The sequence below is a fragment of the Gracilinanus agilis genome, chromosome 6, assembly GCF_016433145.1.
Source record: "Gracilinanus agilis isolate LMUSP501 chromosome 6, AgileGrace, whole genome shotgun sequence".
In the NCBI taxonomy this organism is placed as follows: Eukaryota; Metazoa; Chordata; class Mammalia; order Didelphimorphia; family Didelphidae; genus Gracilinanus; species Gracilinanus agilis.
The window spans coordinates 237,597,588-237,619,094 of record NC_058135.1 but is presented as its reverse complement, the minus strand read 5'-3'; the positions used below and the strand labels follow the sequence as shown (position 1 = coordinate 237,619,094).

Sequence of the window (21,507 nt, the reverse complement as noted above, 5' to 3'; positions counted from 1 at the left end):
TCTCTCTCTCTCTCTCTCTCTCTCTCTCTCTCTCTCTCTCTCTCTCTCTCTCTCTCTCTCTCTCCCCCCTTTTTTCTACATCCCAGACCAAAGAGCCCCTTCCTACAGACATATCAGTGCTTCCCTAGGGCTAGGCTCATCCTCTCACTTCTCTCCCCTTCCTCTTTTGGGCTTGGGATCTCTCCTCTAGTTGTCTGGTGAGGGGTCACTTTGACTTGCTGTAGGACCAGCTGCCTGGGGAGCAGAGACTGCCCTTAAGTGACCTTTTAAAGGAATAAGCCTGAGTTTTCAGCAGCTGGAGTGATGTACATTTGATGAGCTCAGCTAACTCAACATGAATTATTCCCCATACTTGATTAAAAAAATCAGGAAGGTAGACTTTCACCAAATATGTCTACCAATCAATCATACATAAACATGTATAAAGCTGTGCCCAGGCACACTCAAACGTTGCTGAAATATTTTGTCTCATTTTAAAGTTGTTACTTATTTCTAAAATTGCATTAAAATTTCCTTTTCTTTTTTCTTTCTTTTCTTTTTCTTTTTCTTTTTTAGTGTGATGTATATATAACACCTTTTCCAAGAATTATGTCTTTTAGTTCAACAAGGCCCATCCTGCTTCCATGTTTGGTGAAGTAGACCTGGCGGATTAAGTGGACATTTGCTTAGAAAAAGAAGGGTTAAGAGGCCTGGTCTGCTCCTGAAAGAAGGCGGCAGCATCCTTCGTTTAAGAAAACTGCTGAACTCCTGGCAATCTTTTCTTCTTTGCAGACATGGATGAGTGTGCCAGAGGAATTGATAACTGTCATGCAGATGCCATCTGTGAGAACACATTACACTCCTATAAGTGCTCCTGCAAGCCTGGTTACCAAGGGGAGGGAAAGCACTGTGAAGGTAAATCCTTAACCTGCCGTGCCAAGGACATGCCAGGGACATCTTTGCCTCTGCCTTGCTCAATTTCTTCATGGGCAGAGCTACCCTAAGAGTGCCCTCCATTCCCATAATTCATAGGTCGTGGGGCTTAGACCTATGAGCAGTCTTAGAGGTCATCTCATCCAGCTCCTTCATTATACCAGGAAGGAAACTGAGGACCAGAGAGATTTATTCCCCCAACCCCCAGATTACATTGCTTATAAATAGCAGAGATAGAATTAGTCCCCTGTCTCTAAAGCCAGTATTCTTTCTATCACATCCCAGTCCCTTGTTTGCTTTTCTTTTTAGAATATTTGATCCCAGCAAGAAGGAAGAGGTATGTTTCCTTATCTGTTCTCTGGGACCTTCCTTCATTTTTCCGTTACTCAGAGTTTGACTTCCTTTTAGTGATCTTTTCATTTACATTATTATAGTGATTATGTATATATTCTCTTTGCCCTGTTTATTTCTCATCCATATCAGTTCATGTAGATCTTTATTCTCTTTTTTCTTTTTCAGTTATATGTAGAAACACTTTTTTGGTAATTGTTTTATGGCATTTTAGAATTCCATGCAGATCTTTCCATGCCTCTCTGACTTCCTTTTGTCATTTCTAATAATACAATATTTTATTATATTCATATAGTTTTCTCAGCTGTCTCACCAATGATGGTTAGGCCCTTGGCCTCAAGTTCTTTGCCACTGAAAAGAGAATCTATTGTGCCTTTGTTTTTGTTATTGTCCTCACTGAGATATGTTCTCAGTACAGTGGTGGGATTGCTGAGTCAGAGGGTATGGGCAATTTAGCAATATTTGTTGTATAATTTCAAAGTGAAATCGAGAATGGTTGGACTGCTTCACAACTAGCAGCAGTTTATCAATGTTCCTGTTTTTTCCAGAACCCTTGCAACATTGCCTTATACTCATTAAAATGAAATATCCACATATAAAGTGTAGGTGCCATGGAACCTGAGTGGTTGCTAAAATATCCAGATGATTTTCTAATTGTTGACATAGCCTGCCTTTTTGTGATGGAAGCGGTGAAAGACATGAACCTCATACTTAATCATAAATGAACCACAAAGATGAAATCTTTATGATAGGAAAAGAACAAAACTGTTAACTATCCTATATTGTTTATCTTGGTAATACAAACCCCTTCTCTTTCCACTGGTTCTAGGAGTGCACATCAATGTGTTTCTTTTAGATTGTAAACTGATTTTTTGAGGGACATGATTTTCATCTCAAGACCCTCTTCCTGTATTTAGTACAGTTTAGCATTCAACAGTATAGTATTGAGACGAATCACTCAGTATTTGCCATTTCCCTATCAAGAACCAATTATTCAAAAGCCAGCAGCTCCATATTTCATTTTATATCAAATTCAGCATTCTGAATACTCTATTTCTCACTCACCATGTTCCTTTTCTATATTCTACTGTGACCCTCTCACCAGTGTTGTTATTTGACTCCTCCCTTTGTACCATGCTATTCCATGTGCTACTCTCTATACACATTGTGTTTTTGCCTCCTTGTTTTTTAAAAGTGAATTCATTATGTATGGAATACCTTCTTTTTTTCCTCATTAATCTAAGCCTCTCACAGTCAAAATTCATCTCTTCCAGGAAGCTTTCTTTGATTAACCTTGTCTAATTTGTTCTTGTATGCCATGAAATTTTTCTTCATATAAAAGATAAAAAAGTAAAATAATTCTGGCTGAAGGAAAGTTGTGAAATAGTTAATCTCTAACCTCTCTAGTCTTCATATTTCCCCTTTAAATGGTGCTTCTAACAACTTTTTAGTACATTATCAGAATAGAAAAGGATATGCAGATATTATAGATATAGTATACCTAGATTTCAGCAGAAGACAATAGTTTCTCATGCTATTTTTGTGGATAAAGTGAATTTGGAGCTTTGTTTCAGGCCATCTTGGAATGAGGTATATAGTGGCATGCTCTAGGGATTGGTGCTAAACCTTGTGCTGTTTTACTTTATTAGTATCTCAGATGAAGGTGGTTTGTCTATAACATTTTGAAGGAGATAGAAAGCTAGGAAGGATAACTAATATATAGAATCAGGCTCCAAAAAGATCTTGATAGAATAGAGAGATTGAGTTGAATCTAATAAATAATTTAATCTATTTAATGGGGCTGAATATAAGTTTCTACCCTGCGTTAAAAAAAACAAACAACACACCAAAAACTAACTTGACACTACCAAGAAGCTGAATGCTGTGAGGAAGCTAAGCCCCAGATGTGTTAGCTATGGGAGGTCAGCCTGAAAGCTTAGGCTGCCTTCAGAGAAATTACTTAGCCTTGACAGGTAATCGCATCACTATACAGAACAGAGGTCAGAATGCTTCTAGGGTGTTGTATTTTGTTCTAGGTGTCATGTTTTATTATTATTATTTTAATTTTATTTAATTTTTAAGCCATTACCTTCCTTCCTAGAATCAATACTATGTATCTGCTCCTAGGCAGCAGAGTGGTTAGCTAGGCAACTGGGGCTAAGGGACTCACTTACACAGTTAAGTCACATAGCTAGGAAGTGTCAGAGGCCATATTCGAATCCAGAACCTCTCATCTCCATGCCTAGCTCTCTATCCACACAGTTACCTGACTGCCTTTTAGGTGTTGCATTTTAGGAAGGATGGTGATAACTTATAAGTTGTTCAGAGGAAGTTGATTAGGATGTTGAAGAACCTTGAGATCATGCTTAGAAAGACTGATGGAAAGAACCAGGAATGTTTAGTCTGGAGCAGAGAGACCCCAGATAAGGTAAAAGAGCTGTCTTTAATTATTTTAGGAGAAGGTAACCTTCTCAAGAGTCAGGGCTATTGGATTTTTGTCTCTGTATTTCCAGCTCACAGTACAGCGAGTATTTATGTAACTATGGAATTGAATTGAAATTGTCAGTGGAAGATGCTTTGACTTGCTTCATATTGCCGCAGAAGGCAAAACTAGAAACAATGGGAAGATCACAAAGATGCAAATTTAGATTTAATATAAGTAAAGACATTCTTACAATTGGAATGATCTACAAAGTAGGATGGCCTATCTTGGGAGATAGGTTACTCTCCACTAGAGGTCTTCAAACAAAGGCTTAGGTATGTCTGAGAGGGAATTCATATTTAACCATCAGTTGGACTAAATAGCTTCAGATGTTCCTCACATTTCCAGGTTATGGGATTGTTACTCCAGTACTAGCAGGTACCCAGGGCCTGGAGGAGAACTAGAAGCAGGCAGAGAGGGAGAGGAGAAATGTGAGTTAGATTGAAGACCTTTGTCTATACAGCTGTGTGATAAAGGTTAAATAATACATGACTTTAGGGGAAGCTATCTCCACTGGCTCTTATAGCTGGAAAACTAGCTAAGTGGAGAAAATGAGAATTATGGACTTGGTATTCTGAATTCTGGTTATGGTCATTTATGAATTACAGTGTAGGGTCAAATGTTGGTCTCAGCAACAGGGAGACTTGGGGTTACGATCTACCTCTGGCACATTCTGGCTCTGTGACCCTGAGTGAGTCACTTACCTTCTCATTGCTCTAAGCAGCTGTAGAAGATTGTAGGTGTAAAGGAGTGCTTGACCTGCATTGACAGAGGGATCCGAGAGCTCCTTATATTAGTGAAATCCCAGGTCCAGCCCCTAACCCAAGCCCAGGTTATAGGGGACCACTGGACATTGATGACATTTATAACAAATTACTATGCAGTAGGTAACAGTCATGTAGCAGTCAACATAGATCCAATACAATTTTCATAAGAGTATGTGATTATGACACTAGCTTTTATTCATGCACGCTTATAATGTGGTCCTTTGCTCATAACTTAAAATATTAGTAGAGGGAGCATCCTCTATTTCACTGAGCTCTTGTTCTCTGTACTATAGGTATTCATGCTTGTTGATAAACTATTTTTACAAAAAGCTTACTTTTTGTAGATATCTTAGCTTTTAATTACTTCAAAAGTATCTTGAGAATAGGTGCCTTGTTTTTGGTCTTGTTTGGTATACAACACTTGTGCAATAAATGTTGGCTAAAGAACATACATTTTTTGACTATTAGTTTTCTGAGATTGATATGCTATAAATTAAATTGGCCTTTTCACAATTTATAGCAGATTATCTATTATTTTGGTTTAAAACAACTATGTTTTTTTAAAACCCTTACCTTTCATCTTAGAACCAATACTATGTATTGGTTCCAAGGCAGAAGAGTGATAAGCTGACTTGCTCAGGGTCACAAAGCTAGGAAGTGTCTGAGGCCAAATTTGAACCCAGGACCTCCTGACTCCAGGCTGGGCTCTCAATCCACAGAACCACCCAGCTGCTCCCTAAAACAATTATGTTTTAATGGTTGCTTTTTGCACTGTAGTGCTCTACTGAAGCATCAGAAAAATATTAAATCAATTGTTAATCCAAAACTAAAATGTTCCTTCCAAAGAAAAAAAGGGAGAGGGAGAATGTGAGAAGAGGGAGAATGTGAGAAGAGTACATTTAAGAGATATAACTGCCTTCTCAACAAGTGAATTTCATTTCTAAGGCACTTGGATCAGATTTATGGCATCTTCTCTTTATTACCAATCTCACTTTTCATGACTTTTCTGCAGGACACAAGCCAGTTGTGATTCCTGAAGGTCTTTCCAGAGAAGTTATTTCTTCAGAAGTTGGATGACTTTTTCCTGAGTGTGGTAGAGACAATTCCTGTTTGGGCACAATTTGGATTAGGTGGCCTATTGGGTCCTTTTAAACTTAGATTGTCCATTAAAATTTCATAGCAATTATGTTTGCATGATGAGAATAGGTCCTGTCCATGAGAATTTCTGTATGTTGGAAAATGTGTGAGAAATTTACATGTATTGATGGGCCTGAAGTTCCTGAAAAAGCAAAAATTTCTAAAATATAATAATGATGTGACACTTCAGGTCATTTTTCTTTGAAATATTCAAAACTTAGGACACAGACTTGGGAGTTGCAGGCATTGTATGCATTAAGTAATCTGTTTTTGTGCTGTAGAAAATAGCCATGAATCAATTTAGGTTTGGTAGGGTTGTTCTTATTGTTACATAAATTTTGGCATTGGAAAGGACTCTATAGACTATCTAGCCAAGTGCTCTAATTTTATAGATGAAGAAAGTCAAGCCCAGATAGACTATTGGTTCTTTGAATGAGATGACAGCTATTTGTAAGAATCTGAATTCAACATAATTAAGAGCATAGAAAAAAATAGGTTCATATGTATTTAGCATGGCTTTTCTATGTAATTTTGTTTATCAAGAATCATTACACAATTTTGGTTTGTTTCATTTGAAACATTAGCTTGAAATGCTAACTTTTGTGATAACGAAGTGGATGTCCATTGTCTGGGAAATGTTTGAACAATTCACAATACAGGAACATATAATGAGTATTGTTGGACTGTAAGAAATGATGAAGATGAAAGATGGGAAATGTTGTATGAATTGACACAGAGTGAAGTAAGCCAAACCAGAAAAGCAACATAAACAATGATCATAATAATGTAAATGAAAATAAAATAAAATGAAGTCCAAAACTATGTAATTATAATGATTGATCTTGACCCTAGAGATGGAATGAAAAATGCACTTCCTTCTTTCCTTAGAACAGTGAGGGATTACTGGAATAGAATGTTGCATATGTTGTCACATGCAACCACTGTCAATAGTTTTGCTTAACTCTTTTCCTCTGTTAAAATAAAAGGCTCCCTGTGTGTGTGGTTGGTATTGGGAGTGGTAGGGCCAGAGATATTTCTGGAAATATCATGATATAAAAGCACAAGGCATCAACAAAACTTTAAAAAGAGGGAAAAAAAAGCTCTTTTGATCTTTTATGATACTTTATGAAAAGTTCAACAAATGACATGTCGGAATAGTTTGTGAGATGATTTTAGAGAATACTTATATGTGATTTCATGTCATAACCTGTCTTTATCAAAGATATGGCATTCATCTTATAGACTTTTGCTTTATTCTTTAGACATTGATGAATGTGATAATGAATTCAACGGAGGCTGTGTACATGAATGTTTTAACATTCCAGGCAATTATCGTTGCACTTGTTATGATGGCTTCATGTTGGCTCATGATGGTCATAATTGTCTTGGTAAGTAGTATGCTATAAAACAATTGCAAGGATTAATTTCCTTAACCTAGTCTTGTGCCCTTAGTCTAATGCTTTGGTTAGATTTAAACAATAGTCATGAGGACAAGAGAGGACATCTTCAAAATCAGAATCCTTTTTTGTTTTGTCCAAATGGAGAATCTTAGTTTTTAATAATTTGTAATATTATTTTTTCCAACAAGCTTATGAGATAGAGATAATAATGCCACTATTCCTGATTGATCTTATAGAATATTAGCATCACTCTAAGAGCAAATGTTAGTTTTTGCTCTCTTACAAGAGTAGTGGATATATCTGATTATTATATTAGCAGTAATATTGCTTTTACCCAGTTAATACCATGTGGGAGTCTCTTACACCTCTAGAATCAGGTAAACCTTTTCTTTCTGAAGGATCAGTGTGTGCTTGGACTTCTGCCAGGTAGGTTTTGTTTTTCTTGTGAGAGACAAAATACTTCTATTGTTCTCTTTCCTCAAGGATACAGAAAACAGAAACATCTGCTGAAGTTTTAGATCTACAGGGCTGGGAATACTATTGTTTATGGATTGATTTTGTAAGATAAGATGACTCCAGAACTACTGAAAACAAGCTGTTGGGCTGGAAGTGGAATTGTGCAGATGCTCCAGAATGACTTGGTTCAGGCATCTGCTGACTTTACCCTTCTCTGTCCTACAGCATGCATTGGCAGCTCTGTGGTCTTGCCAACCAAATTCCATTTGTATCCAAAATTCTGTGTGCAGATGGATGTCAGGAGGAGGCCCTGTGTGGCACAGAGCTAACATTGATCATGCTATTTATCATCTTGCTAGTGGTCATATTATTCATTTGATTTTCATCATAGAGTCTGTGGCAGGGTGAGAAACATCCATTCCCAGGTATATTTGGGCTTGGGGAACTCTTGAGTTCCAGTTTTATCATAGAATCATGGGCAAGCTATTACGATGCTCTCTGTGTTTGTTCCCCAGTGAACAGAGTGGGATTTCTCTCCCTGCCTAGAGATGTTGTGAGAAATGCTGGTAAACTGTATTGAAATAGGGGAATAAAAGAAAGATGTTGGAATGGGGAAGTGAAGTACAGGTGTTCATTCATCAGCTTCCTTCCCCATTCCAGCCAGACCAGCAAGAAAAACAATTCTTACATAACTCACTGTAACTCTTATAGTCTTAATAATACAAAGCACTTTCATTAAGTAAGAGGTAGGCAGGGCAAGCATTATAATTTTCATTTTTCATATAAGAAAAGAGAGGGAAATAAACTGGACTTGTCAACAGTTAGTAGGGCTGAGACCTGCAACTAAGTTTTCTCCCTCTGCATGTATACTCTTTTCACTACATGCATTATGCTGCCTTTGCAGCACCAGTTCAGGCAAGAGGTCCCAATGTGCTCTGATAACTTGACAACTACTTCTTTTAGGTGTGTGGTCTAGGTGGAATGGTTATTCGGGACTACTGATGTCAAACTAAGGAATTGCATCCATACTGATGGATTTAATGAGAAAAGAAAACCCAAGTACAAAAATAAATTTTGTGCCCTGCACATATATTTAAAACCTGAGTTATTGAAATCTTACGTGGGCCTGATTTAATTTATTGATTGAATTCACGATACTTCTTTCTATTTTTGGGAAGAAAAGTTATTCCTTTTTGATTCAACAGCATGAGTTTTTTGTTTTTCCTTTGACAGTAGATCAAATGTACTTTGCATATGTGACAGACTGTATTTTCCATAAAAGGCACTCTAAATGTTTGTTGAATTAAGTTGACAAATAAATAATTTGAGTGGAATGAAGTAGCCTAAGTTATAAGAAAGAAGAATTTGAACTCTGAAGGGCATAGGTTGATAATCCCAAATCTTTATTTCCAGTCAAGCTTCAATTTTACATTTCCAACTTTCCTAACTGTTTCTACCTTGATGATCTACTGGCACATTAAACTCAACATTTCCCAAGAAAGTTCATCATTTTCCCCACAAATATGTTCTTCCTTTTGACTTCTTTGTTTTCATTAATTATTATTGGCTCTTTCCTCTTCTTTGCCCACTATATCCAAATAGATGACAAATCTTTTTTTTTTTTTAAACTCTTACCTACCATCTTAGAATCAATACTGTGTATTGGTTCTAAGGCAGAAAAGCAGTAAGGGCTCGGTCAGTGATGGGCAAACTACGGCCAGCGGGCCAGATTTGGGGGGGCCCCCCTGAAATGTTGTATCTGGCTGTGGGACATTATTCCTAAGCTGACGAATACAATGAGGAGGATACAATACAATGAGGAGGATACAATACAATGAAACTTTGAAAGAGTTGCCTTAGAAACAGACTGACATGAGCATTTCCTTTCCTTTGGCCCCTCTTTAAAAAGTTTGCCCATCACTGAGCTAGGCAATGGGGTTTAAGTGACTTGTCCAGGGTCACACAGATGGGAAGTGTCTGAGGCCAGATTTGAACCTAGGACCTCCCTTCTCTGGGCCTGGTTCTCAATCCACTGAGCCACCTAGCTGCCCCTCGACAATTTTTTTTTGATGCAGCCTCTTCAGTGTCTCATACTAATTCTCCCCTTTTCATTCTTACTCCCACTACCTTAGCTCAGGCTCTTCTTACCTCTCCCTATTCTTTTAGCTGGTCTGCCTTGCCTTTAGGCTTCTACCTGTACTCTGTATTTTGAGAGTGATCTTTCTACAGCACAACTATGATCATGTCTATCCCCTGAAAGTTTTAAATGTGGAAATCTTCACTGCTTATGGAGTGGAGTCTAAAATCAAAGGGTATTTGAGGCCTTCCATGCTCAGTCCCTACCTCACCTTTCTGGCCTTGTTTTCTAGTACTTTATGTACTTCACATAGCAGCTAGCCTAGCCTTCTTGCCTGCCTTCAACATATCTCTATGCCTTTGCTCATAGCAGACCTTCCCTGGAACATCTTGTCTTTCTAGCTTTGTCTGTAGAAGTCTTGTCCATCCTTTACATCCTAGTTTGTAAAGGTTAGAATTAAAGGGTTGGACTGAATATATAAGAGTGTGGTCATTGAAACTGATTACTCAAGTCAGAATGACTTTTATGGTAGTTTATTTACAAATTAGAAAGAGTGAAAGTAAGGAAAACGAGAGAGAGACAGATAGATAGATAGATAGATAGATAGATAGATAGATAGATGGATAGATAGAGAGAGATAGAGATAGAGATAGATAGATAGATAGATAGATAGATAGAGAGAGAGAGAGAGAGAGAGAGAGAGAGAGAGAGAGAATGAGAATGAGAATGAGAATGAGAATGAGAATGAGAATGAATGAATATTATTCCTGCCTGGTCCAAACCAGGCAGGGCTTCAGAGGCCCCAGCAAAGGGGATCCCGGAGGTAAATTAAACAAGAGTTCTAGCCACTAGGCATCCTCCAAGACAAGGGGCCTCTCCAGAGGCTGGTCCATCCAGAAAAGCCAGGAAAGGGCGTCAGCCTTTTTACTCACCCATGTGGCAGTCCAAAGGGAAGCAGTCTGAGGTCTCAAGCCAGAGCATCTCCAAGGCCAAGTTCAAAGGGGAAAAAACTGGTCACAGGAAGTTACCACCATTTTAAAATACAGTTCCTTCACTTCCTGTGCCTTCCTTCCACTTTTATGAGGACCGATGGCAACTTTAACTTTGCTTCAGACTGCCCAGGAGGCAGTCAGTCATTTTTGATTTGTTACTTGCTAGCGCATGTGGGTCATAGACCTCCCCCTGGTGGCTAAAATCTAAAGAATAGATAGGGGAGAGTTAATTCTATCTTCACAAGTTCAAATGTCATCTCCTCCCCCTTACTCAGTTTTCCCTGTGGCCCCCTGCTCTTAACACACAGGCACACATATTCTCTCTCTCTGAACTCCCATAGTATTTTGTATTTCTTTTACAATATCATATTCTACATTGTATTATAGTAATTTGCATGCATCTCCCTTATTAAACTATAAGTTTTTTAAGGGAAAGAACTATGTATTTTTCATAGGAACGTAGATTAAACCTGGAAGGAAACTTAGAATTATTTAGTTCAATTCCACTTCTTTTTGTGGATGAGCAAACTGAGGTCCAGAAATTTTCATAGATAGTACATAGGAGAGAACTGAGCTTTGAAACAGAAACTCTGACTCCAAATCCAGCCCTCCGTTTACTCCACCACACTACCTTAACCTTTGTACCCATTATGGCATCTAAAGAAAGGCCTTATACATAAAAGAACCTCAATAAATGGTGGAAAAGATAAATAATTGAATGAACAAATGAGCTGAGCCTCATAGTTAAAAAAACAAACAAACTAGGCTAGATATTTGGTGGTGTTGGTTAATAAGTGTTTATTGACAGGTTAATCATGAGCCCTGGGTTCTTCTCTTTTGGTTCTATTTCTAACTCCAAAAGGAGAGAGTACTTTTATCCCACATCTCAGTCTTTCTGTCTGGAAGTAATAAATCTGAGTGGTCTCTGGTTCCCAAAGAAATAAGAGGTAAACATGAGTAAGCCTGTAATGTGTAAAGTGGAAGAACCAGAAGAGCAGAATGCAAGCACTCTCATTTTTGTCCATCAGTCACATCTAAGAAAGAATGAAATGTCAAAGGAGTATAGAACTTAGAGCCAGAGACTTCTCTGAAGTAGCTAGGATTCTTGAGTGCTATAGATTCTGCTTCACATTGTGTTGAGTTCTGCAGTGCTGAAATGCCTCTCCTAGGGTTGGTTAATCTTTGTTGGGCCAGAATTCAAACACAGCTTGGGACTTGTGCAAAATTCAGGGTGTGCCAAGAAATGCTTGTGATTCTGTAGGCCACAATCCAGGTATCTAACTTAAGTGTGTAGGTATACATACTCATACCTACAAACCCACTTTTTTTGGTATCTGCCTATCCTAGACCCAATTATATTTCCATCAATCTCTTTCCTGAAACAAATATCATGGGAAGAGCATCTTTTCAGTATCAAACTGCAAAAGTATAATTCTCATGTATTATAAAAACTATCTTTGCTAATTCTTGGTCTACAGATTGGAATACCAGGGAAAGGTGTGTTCTAAGGAAGGCTCATCCCCTGGAATTTGCTTCAGTCTTTGGTTTAAAATAGGCCAGGTTTCTTAGCCTTTAGGGAATGGCACAGGTCCCATCTGTTTAGTCAGGTATCTGCCTGGTGGTATAGGAGAACAGATGAATGTAAGATTTCAAATTTGAACCCTAGATAACAGATATTTAAATGTTAATTTTCTTATTATAGATATACTCAGAGGGGCTAGTGATATGAAAACAAAAAATAGCCTACAAAATTGTATTTGAATCGTTTTTTGTACTCATATCTATTTAACTTATTTTTATTAAATCTTCAGACATGACTTTTAAAAATCTTTATTATTATTTAAATTTATTAGAGATTTGTTACATTTTCAGACATGACTTTAGGCGTTAGACACTAGTCGTGTATGAGAAGCAATGGTTTGTTTTTTAATTGTCAAGATAATTTTGGTATATTTATGGATATGTATGTGTTGGCTTGGGATCTTAATACAGGATTTCATAGTGGATTAATATAGTTCCTGTAATGAGATCCTGAGCAGGAGTTTAATCCTAGCCCCAGTTGCTCTTTGGTTTGTGGTTCTACCTAACCCTGTTTGGGGCAGGCCTGGGGTTTTTGGAGAAATGGTTAGACAAAGTTGTAATAAATCTACTCCTTCCTCTTTCAGATGTGGATGAGTGCCTGTTCAACAACGGTGGCTGCCAGCACACATGTACCAACACCATGGGGAGTTATGAGTGCCAGTGTAAGGAGGGGTTTTTCCTGAGTGACAATCAGCATACATGCATTCATCACACAAAAGGTATAGAAGGAAATTTTCTTATGTGTTCCTGAGGCTTTGTCACAATTGGTCAGCAAGTATTTATTAGGTGCTTACTGTGTGGACAATTGGGAACCCACCAGATTAAAAGTGCTAAAGTCCCAATGTGGCTGAGTGAGAGAGTGGGTCACTGGGCCATTTCTCCTCTCTTTGATCTCATCTGTAATATGGGAATTATGTTTCACCGCTTACCTCATGATAAAAGTGCTTGGTAAGCCACGGCATGCTGTAGAAATGGCAGTTATTTGTTCTGGCTTTGGCACCTAGCTTCTGAGCCTGAAGTTCCTCCTTTGTAAAAGAGGAAGCCAAAACTGGCCTGTGATTCAGTTTCAAAAATGGTAAATTCCAATGTTATTAGTACTACATTAGTAGTAATGTCATGCTTGAAACTCATAACCTTCTTAATATAGTTACCAATGAATCAATTAGAGTCAGGCCTCTCTTCTGCTTGGAGGCGACACTTCACCAAAAACACAAACATGTGCAAAATATTAGTACAAAGGGAGATTTTTTATTCATCCAAGGATTACATTGTGAATCTTGTTTTTCTACTTGTTTCACTATTATTAAATTAAGAAGACATATAAAGTGCTTTGTAAATATAAAGCACCGTACAAATGTAAATTGCCATTATCTGTTTTTTTAAGGAAAACTATGAAATATCCTTGTCTTATAAATTATTATTACTCTTTGACTGTGTGCTGCATATTAATTTCTAGTGAATAGCACTTTTTTCCTTCATTAACTAGTTGCTTTTCTCATTGGAAGATACATTCTTAACTGCCTAATAAAGGTCCCATGTTCAGAGTAGTGCATTCAGAATGTGTACATTGCTAAAGTCTCTGTTTGAACAGTTCCTTCTGCAATAGCTGACCATACACAGGAAAAACAAAAAACTCAAGCAGAAATCAGGCATTTCATTTTCATGCTTCATAACAACTCTTAGAGGGCAGATTGTACTGCTATGTTTAATACAAGAGAAGTCACAAAACAGTGGAGCTAATCAGGGTAATTTCTGAATTTGTGTGATGCACTGGTTCTTGATTGACAGCGGAATAGTGGATGTTGGCTTTCAAGTTGGGTCCTTTGGGCTCTTTTGTATATTCCGTAGGATTTGGGGCATCTTTGTCTCATGGGACTTATGTTGAGTTCTCACTGTGGGAAAGGAATCAAGAAACCAGTAGAGCAGAATAATCTGAGAAGCAGAGCATCCATTCTTTTGTTGTATAAAGCTCTCTTACCAGAAGGAAGAATACTGACACTTGGATGTCTAGGCTGTAACATGGAAAGTCATTGATTAATTATTCTCAGTATTGACCCTGCCTCTCAACCAAACACCTGTTTACATGTGGTGTAATTTTTCCCCTTAGGTGAAATATATGTTTTTCATTCAGCCATTTTAGATAAACTGATTGTAGCCATCACTTCAAATAAACCAGCGGAAGACTTTCAAATTGATAACATTCCCTTATCCCCAAACTGAAATGCCTAATAAAAACTGATCACAGTTTTTGTGTTTTTGAACCTCCTCAAAACAAGAAGGAGAGTTAATGTGAATCTTTTCTCCAAGTTTTCAAAATTACATATTTAAGATATTCTTGAATCCCCTGAAGCACATTTAAATAACAATCTTTTTTTTTTTCTTTTTCTAAGATTGCAGTATAAATCCAAGAATTTGAATTGTGGTCTGGAAATTTTCATTGTGATTTGCTATTGCTTTTCAAGCTGATTGCTTCACAAATTCATATAAACATAAGTCAACAGATTATAGTAGTTTATAATCAAGAACCTCTTCCATCTTTTCTTTTTAAAAATTTTTAATAGAACAATAGGTAAAAAGTGCCAGCTTATAGGGAGGGCTAAAAAAATTGGTTTATATGTTAAACTCTTAAAATTGATACTTAAATTCTAAAACCCACAACTGATAGTTAAAATAATATCTAAAGGAAAGCAATAATTAGTATCTTTTAATGAATTTAAAAAAGATTTAATTTGCAAATATAATAAAAAGCAGCCTTTAAACATAAAGATCACATTTTGGACACAGGTTTTGACTTTTATTTAATAGTCTTCAGTTTGGAGGCAATATTTAGTTGCTTAGGAAGGTTCTAGGCAATTGATTTTTAACATTTTTTGAAACCTAGAAATGTTAGTGCCCTGAAAAACTGGTCGTCTATTTTCCCATGATGGGGAGGCTATAGAGATTACATCTGAAAAAAAAACATACAATCTGTACCCTGTCTTCATCTCTATTCATGGGTGCTTTGGCTGTCAAAATAAACAATTTCCCAAGTTGAGATAAGAAGTACTAGCCTGGGAGTCAGGAGATCTGTGTTTTTGTCTCAGCTTTATCATAGTAACAGCAACAATAGATGCCATTTATATAACGCTTGAAGGCTTTTAAAGCTCTTAACATACATGATCTCGTTTGAGTCTTATGACAGTCCTATGAGATGGATCCTACATATATTATCTCTATTCCTTAGGTGAGGAAACAGGCTCAGAGAGGGTCACAAAACAAATTAATAAGGTGACAATGGTCAAGTCATTTCTTTTTGGACCTTGGTTTTCTTATATGTGAAATAAGAGTGTTGGACTAAATGCTTTATAAGATTCCTTCAACACAGTCTGAAATCATGATTCTAGGTTGCATGCCATTGTACCCAAAGGTTTAGGCCACTCTGAGAATATTTCCCTAACAATAATAACTGATATAAAGCATTTTAAGTTTGATAAAGCTCTAGACATACGCTATTTTACCTAAAACTCAAAAAGAGTCTTGTAAAGTAGACACTCCATTTGCTATTTTGCAAATGAAGAAAACTGAGGCCCCTTCAATGGCTTGTTCATAGTCACACTCTTTTGAAAACATTGAATTAGGATTCAGATCTATCTTGACTCCTAAGTCAAGCTCTTTTTTTTTTTTTTTTTTATAACAAACTACTGCCCCTTAATTTATTAAGACTATCTCTTCCTTCTGGTTGGACTGCCTTTTTGTGGAGTGAAGGGAGAGATCACTGATGCTTCTGAGTCTATAAAGAATTATCCCAGGTAGGAAGGGAGCCAACATTCATAGCTGAATCCCAGATTCATTGTTATTTGAGACCTTTGTTCACTTTCTCTCCAAAGCCCAACACCCCAGAGCTACTGGGGAATGGCTCCTTTGCTTTCTCTACCACTGCTGTCATTAGATGAAGAAAGGAAGAACCTTGGGTGAGGCTGAATCTAGTCTGTGAGTCTGAATGTCCTTCCTGTCTGAGTCCTCTCTTTATAAGCTCTGCTTTCACTTCATATGCTTACATTTATCATTTCACAGATAACATTTTGAACTGGTTTCCAGATATGATTTGTAAATTACTCTGGGACCTCTCTAAGTAAGAGGGAATATACGTTTACTAGTGAAATAATGCCAAAGCTTCAGGGGTGTTCTTCCCCCTCCCTCCATGGTTGATTGACAATCTAAATATGATCCACCATCTAATCTCAAGTGATAGGCAAGTTAACTATACATTTGCTATGTTACTGAGAATTATTATTATTTAATTCAACAAGCATTTTAAACTACTGTCACTATCACCAAATGCTGTTGCTGACATGTTCAATTTACCCATCTGTTCTTGGTTTCTGTAAAGAGATATAAATTTTTTTGGTTAACTTGCTTAATAAGACTGGTAATCAAAAGGAACAGGTTGCTAACTCAGCAGTTGCGAATAACTTGGATAGACCATTTTTCTATAGGCAAGTAATCAAAAGGGTTTGCCAAGTAACTGAAAATGCCACTCAGAGAAACTAGATTAGTCAGACCAATAAGAGAGCTTTCCATTAATCCCAGGCAAGTTTCCTTTTCTTAATTGGCAGCAGCTGTTGGCAGAGGTGAGCTGAATTAAGACCAGCACTGAACAGATTGAGAGAGGGTAAGGGTGTGATGATGGCTCATAGCTGGCAGATACAAACAAGGTGATTTTAGGAGAGGTATAAAGGGGTATTGGAAGTATTAACTTTATATTGTACTTTTGAATTGAAACTTTTTATTTGTACTAAACTGCTGTAATCCTGTTACATGAAGAGGTGGTTTAGGAGATTTGGGGAGCAGAAATCTAGATTTCACTGTGGTATATTAAGTGAAGGGAAAGGGAAAGGGAAACAGTGTATAATATATAGTTTAAAATCATTTCATAGTGAAGATTTTTGACCCCTGAATTAATGAGTACATTTGTAAATCATGTATAAAGTCAAAGTTGTAATATTAGGATACTCTTGTCAGTTCTCTCGTGGTTAGTGACATGTATAGTGGTAAGCTCAAAGGCAGGCAGGTTCTGTTTTGCTTGTTTTTTTTTTTATCTTTGTATTCTCAGGGCCTGGCACAGGGCTCGACATAGATTTCCCCCCTAAAATCCTTAGCTTTTGTCTTTGAATCAATACTATGTATTGGTTCCAAGGCAGGAGAGGAGTAAGGGCTAGGCAATGGGACTTAATGCCCAGGGTCATATAGCTAGGAAATGTCTAAGGTCAGATTTGAACCCAGGACTTCTATACTCCAGGCCTGGCTTTTTTTTTTTTTAACTGAGCCACCTAGCTGACCTTTATAGATAGATTTTTTTTAAACCCTTACCTTCTATTAGAATCAATACTGTGTATTGGTCCCAAGGTAGAAGAGTGGTAAGGGCTAGGCAATGGGGGTTAAGTGACTTGCCCAGGGTCACACAACTAGGAAGTTTCTGAGTCCAGATTTGAACCTAGCACCTCCCATCTCTAGGCCTGACTCTCAATCCACTGCCACCCACCTGCCCCCTTTATAGATAGATTTTTTTAAATCAATATTTGTTAAATTGATTTGAAAGATGGTAGAAAAAAATCACCAGAGATTGGGATCAGGAGATTGAGAGACAAAAGACGTGGGATTCTAATGCCAAGTTTTATAGTAGATATGGCATAAACAGATAAATGGATCACATTTGGTTCTTCTGTTGACATTTTAAATAAGTTGATTTGTAGCTTAACTGGGTGACAGAAGATGTATTAAAGAGTGTCTTTAAAAATGTCCCTGAATATTGACTGGAATATGATACTCTTTTTTAATATATTGTCTTTTGTTGATGACACAACCATTTCCCCAGTCATCTAGGCTCAAAAACTTCATTTATTTAAAAATTTCCTCCCCAACAAATTGAAACTGTATAAAGATAAAAAATGATAAAGGCTGATATAAATATATAAATTAGTATTTTAATTAAAGCCATGCTGATAGATAAAATCATTAGACCACGCGCTTGTAAGAATTCAAAACTGCTGCCCCAGCCATTATTACCTCGCGTCTCTTCCTGAGTCTGCTGGCCCAGAGGCCACTCCCATCTAACCCAGGAGATTTAAACTGTTCTCTGCGTGGAGACGTAGGCCTCCCCACGCCCAAAGAACCGGAAACGGAAACCCGTTGGACCACGGGAAATGTAGTTTGATAATTTCCACGTGTCCATAGAAAATATATATATTTTTAGATGGCATCTCCCAAATTTCACTTTTACAATTCCCCGTGAGGTCTGGCAAAAAAAAGGTTAGCCCTTTTTCTTCACTGGACCTGTAAAAATAGACAACTTCTAAAATTTTCAGGAATTTGGGGATAAAAGAAATAGATGAACGAATGGTTAAAATTAACCGCATTGACAAAAAACCAGTTTGGGGGCAGTCCCCTATTGGTATAACAGTGTACAATTAGAACAAATTATACAACTCAATTTCAACTCCCCATAGTTCAATCAACTGCACCCCAAAGTTCAAATTTGGTCTTCATGGTACAGTGAAGGCTTTTCAGACATCTCATGGTGTCTTCACCAAACAGGTTCGTCGTCTGGATTCTTGGGGAAATGGCAAGATCCTTATCCTGAAATTATTCTCAAAAGAATTTAAACTTTACATTATAGATTACAAAACATACATTTTCTTCTAAGATTTATAAAATTCCCCGTGAAATTACTCCTAAAAGAGTTAAATATACATATATTTTTACATTATCAAATTTTAAAAAACTTAACAGATATCCCCCTAAGGTAAATCTTAAACACACCTTTTTTTTCTAAAAAAGGGTACCTCAGGTCTGCTAAGGATGAGTGGCTGAGTCCTGGGGGTTGTATGAAATCAATTGGCAAAATACAAAGAATAAAATTCAAGAAAAAAGAAGAAAAAATTAACTTGTGAATGAAATGTAAAATGTGCAAAAAATCTGGGGAAAATAAACTTAGACCTTTGAATGAAGGTCTAATTAAAGTGAATTTAGCAGTTTGCAATTATCCATTCAGGGCCAGGACTTAAGGAAAATGTTTCTCTCTGATCTGGCTTATCATCAGCTTTTTAGGGAACTGAGCCAAATAAATAACCAATCTTAGGTGCTTTCTAGGAATCTAAGTCGAGGGGACCCACATCCTCCAAAGTTTTAGAAAAGACTGGGACTCCAGGACTCAAACCCCAATTTCAAGCCCTAAAGTATTGGCACAGAATTGCTGCAATTATGCAGATTTTAGTCAGTCAAGTCTCTGACCATGTGCTTTCTTTAGCACTAGTAACAGCTCTCATGTTCCCTTTTCATAGAATCAGACAGAAAGGCATTTAATCACAGTCCTATAGGCTCAGGTATTTGCTGTAGAATCAGAAAAAGGATAAATAATGATTATATATGTACTTCCAGTACAAGATGAGGAAAGGGAAAAATCAATTGCTCTAATTAAAAAATGTTTTAAAAATCAAAAATATATATATAGCTTAGAACTAGAAGGGTTTTGTTACCCAAAAATGAGGTTTTCTGTGAGAGAAAGTGGGTTTTACAAAATAGCAAATTCACAGTGCACATTCGAATAGAGTACCATTATTTCTAATAACACATTTTAAAACAATAAACAATGATGTTTAAAAATCATATACTTGTTACAACTTTTAAATCTTGGCTAAGAGTTTCTCAACAAACCCTGTTATTGCTTCTATAGCAAATCTGATATTTTAAAAAAGAAACGTTCGGGTCTAAATTATCCTCAGATAAGAATATACAGGAGCTCCTTGGCTTCCTGTTTTAAAAAAAATCCTGGGTAGGAAATGCTTCTACCCATTTAAGGCAATAATTTCTCTTATAATAAAATATATAAAAGCTTAACCTTTAAGACAACAATTCTTAAGGATTTAAAGTAAAAGTTAAAAGATCTCTTGTAAAATTACAAGGTAATATTCAAACTTTCAAGGTTCTTTACCAAGACAGAATAAATTTTAAAAGACATGTGCTCTATAAATCCAGTATACATAAGGCAAGTTACAATATAAAAAATGTGTAGGAAATATAACGTGAGTATCAGAGTAACAAGCTGGTCAAAACCTCATACCAGTTCTAATAGATTTTTCTCATTATTTGGGAGTTACAATAAAATCATAAACAGAATTAATCTAGCAGCCACAAACTTCATTAACTTAAAATGATTCAGCGCAATAGGAAAATCAACAAAATAAGCAAGATTAATTTACAAAACTAATTAGCAAAATACAGTAAGATACAGTCTTTTTAAAACATAAATAAAACTCATTCAGTTCTGAGGTTTAAAAGTTCACCCCTTGTTCAATTTAAGGTTCTTCTAATTGAGTTCTGCTGAGTTTAAGGGTTTTTTTTAATAATCAGTCTTTGCTCTCAGTTCAAAGTTCTGAGCAGGTATGGGGGTGAATATTTCTTCCCCTGAGTTCAGTTTTTAATCACAAGTAAGTCTGAATAGGCCATGCAGCCCCATTAAAGGTAAACGCTAGGTCCACGTGGTGTCGGGTCATGGGCTCAGGGCTAGAGAAAAACTTAAAGTCAGTTTTTGTAGAAAATCCCATGTGTAGAGCTTGTGGGGGTTGCCTAAATTAGGTCTTTAGAGAAACACGTGGAGGGCTAGAATGCAGGCCATTACCAAGGGAGGGTAGTGGAAATATATTACCCAAGCCTAGTGGCAGAAGTCTCCGAAAATCTCGGCAAAAGCGGCAGGTCATCGCTGTTGGGGCTCAGGGTTCTTCTGGAACTAGCAGGATTAGCAGCACCAGCGGCAGGATCAAAGAAGAGGCACCGGGATGCTTTCAGGCTTGTGGCACGGCAGGAATGGAGATCAGCAGCAGAGACACACTGGCTGGGCTCTGGCATTTTAGTTTTAAAGCCAAAAGCCAGAATTGGCTGGCCTGACCTCCCAAGGTGGTTTGGGCTGGACTGGCTGGCTGAATCCCGCCTGAGGCAAAAATGTGCTGTTGCTTTTAGCAAAAGCATGGCAAGGAAGGCCATTTTCCTTTTTTAAAAAAGTTCTCAAAAGAGTTGAGCCAGAAGGCCAAGAAGCAGGCATGGCTATCGTCTCTGAAAGGCTATTTGGAAAATTGAGAATTCGATTTCCAAACTTCGTAAGGTTGCCATAATTATAAGGATAAAAAATAATTACGACTGCTATAAATATATAAATTAGTAATTTAATTAAAGCCATGCTGATAGATAAAATCATTAGACAACGCGCTTGTAAGAATTCAAAACTGCCGCCCCAGCCATTATTACCTCGCGTCTCTTCCTGAGTCTGCTGGCCCAGAGGTCACTCCCGTCTAACCCAGGAGATTTAAACTGTTCTCTG

The 21,507-nt window shown here is 37.2% G+C and overlaps 1 protein-coding gene across 1 annotated transcript in view; it reads left to right on the top strand.

The window, feature by feature from the left end:
- Nucleotides 1–773: 773 nt before the first annotated feature.
- Nucleotides 774–21,507, top strand: part of SCUBE2 (signal peptide, CUB domain and EGF like domain containing 2) — a 94,641-nt gene continuing 73,907 nt past the window's right edge. Inside the window, exons 1-3 of the mRNA XM_044681818.1 lie at nucleotides 774–894; nucleotides 6,912–7,037; nucleotides 12,740–12,874. Coding sequence (XP_044537753.1) covers nucleotides 774–894; nucleotides 6,912–7,037; nucleotides 12,740–12,874 — 382 coding nt within the window. The remainder of the gene's footprint in view (nucleotides 895–6,911; nucleotides 7,038–12,739; nucleotides 12,875–21,507) is intronic.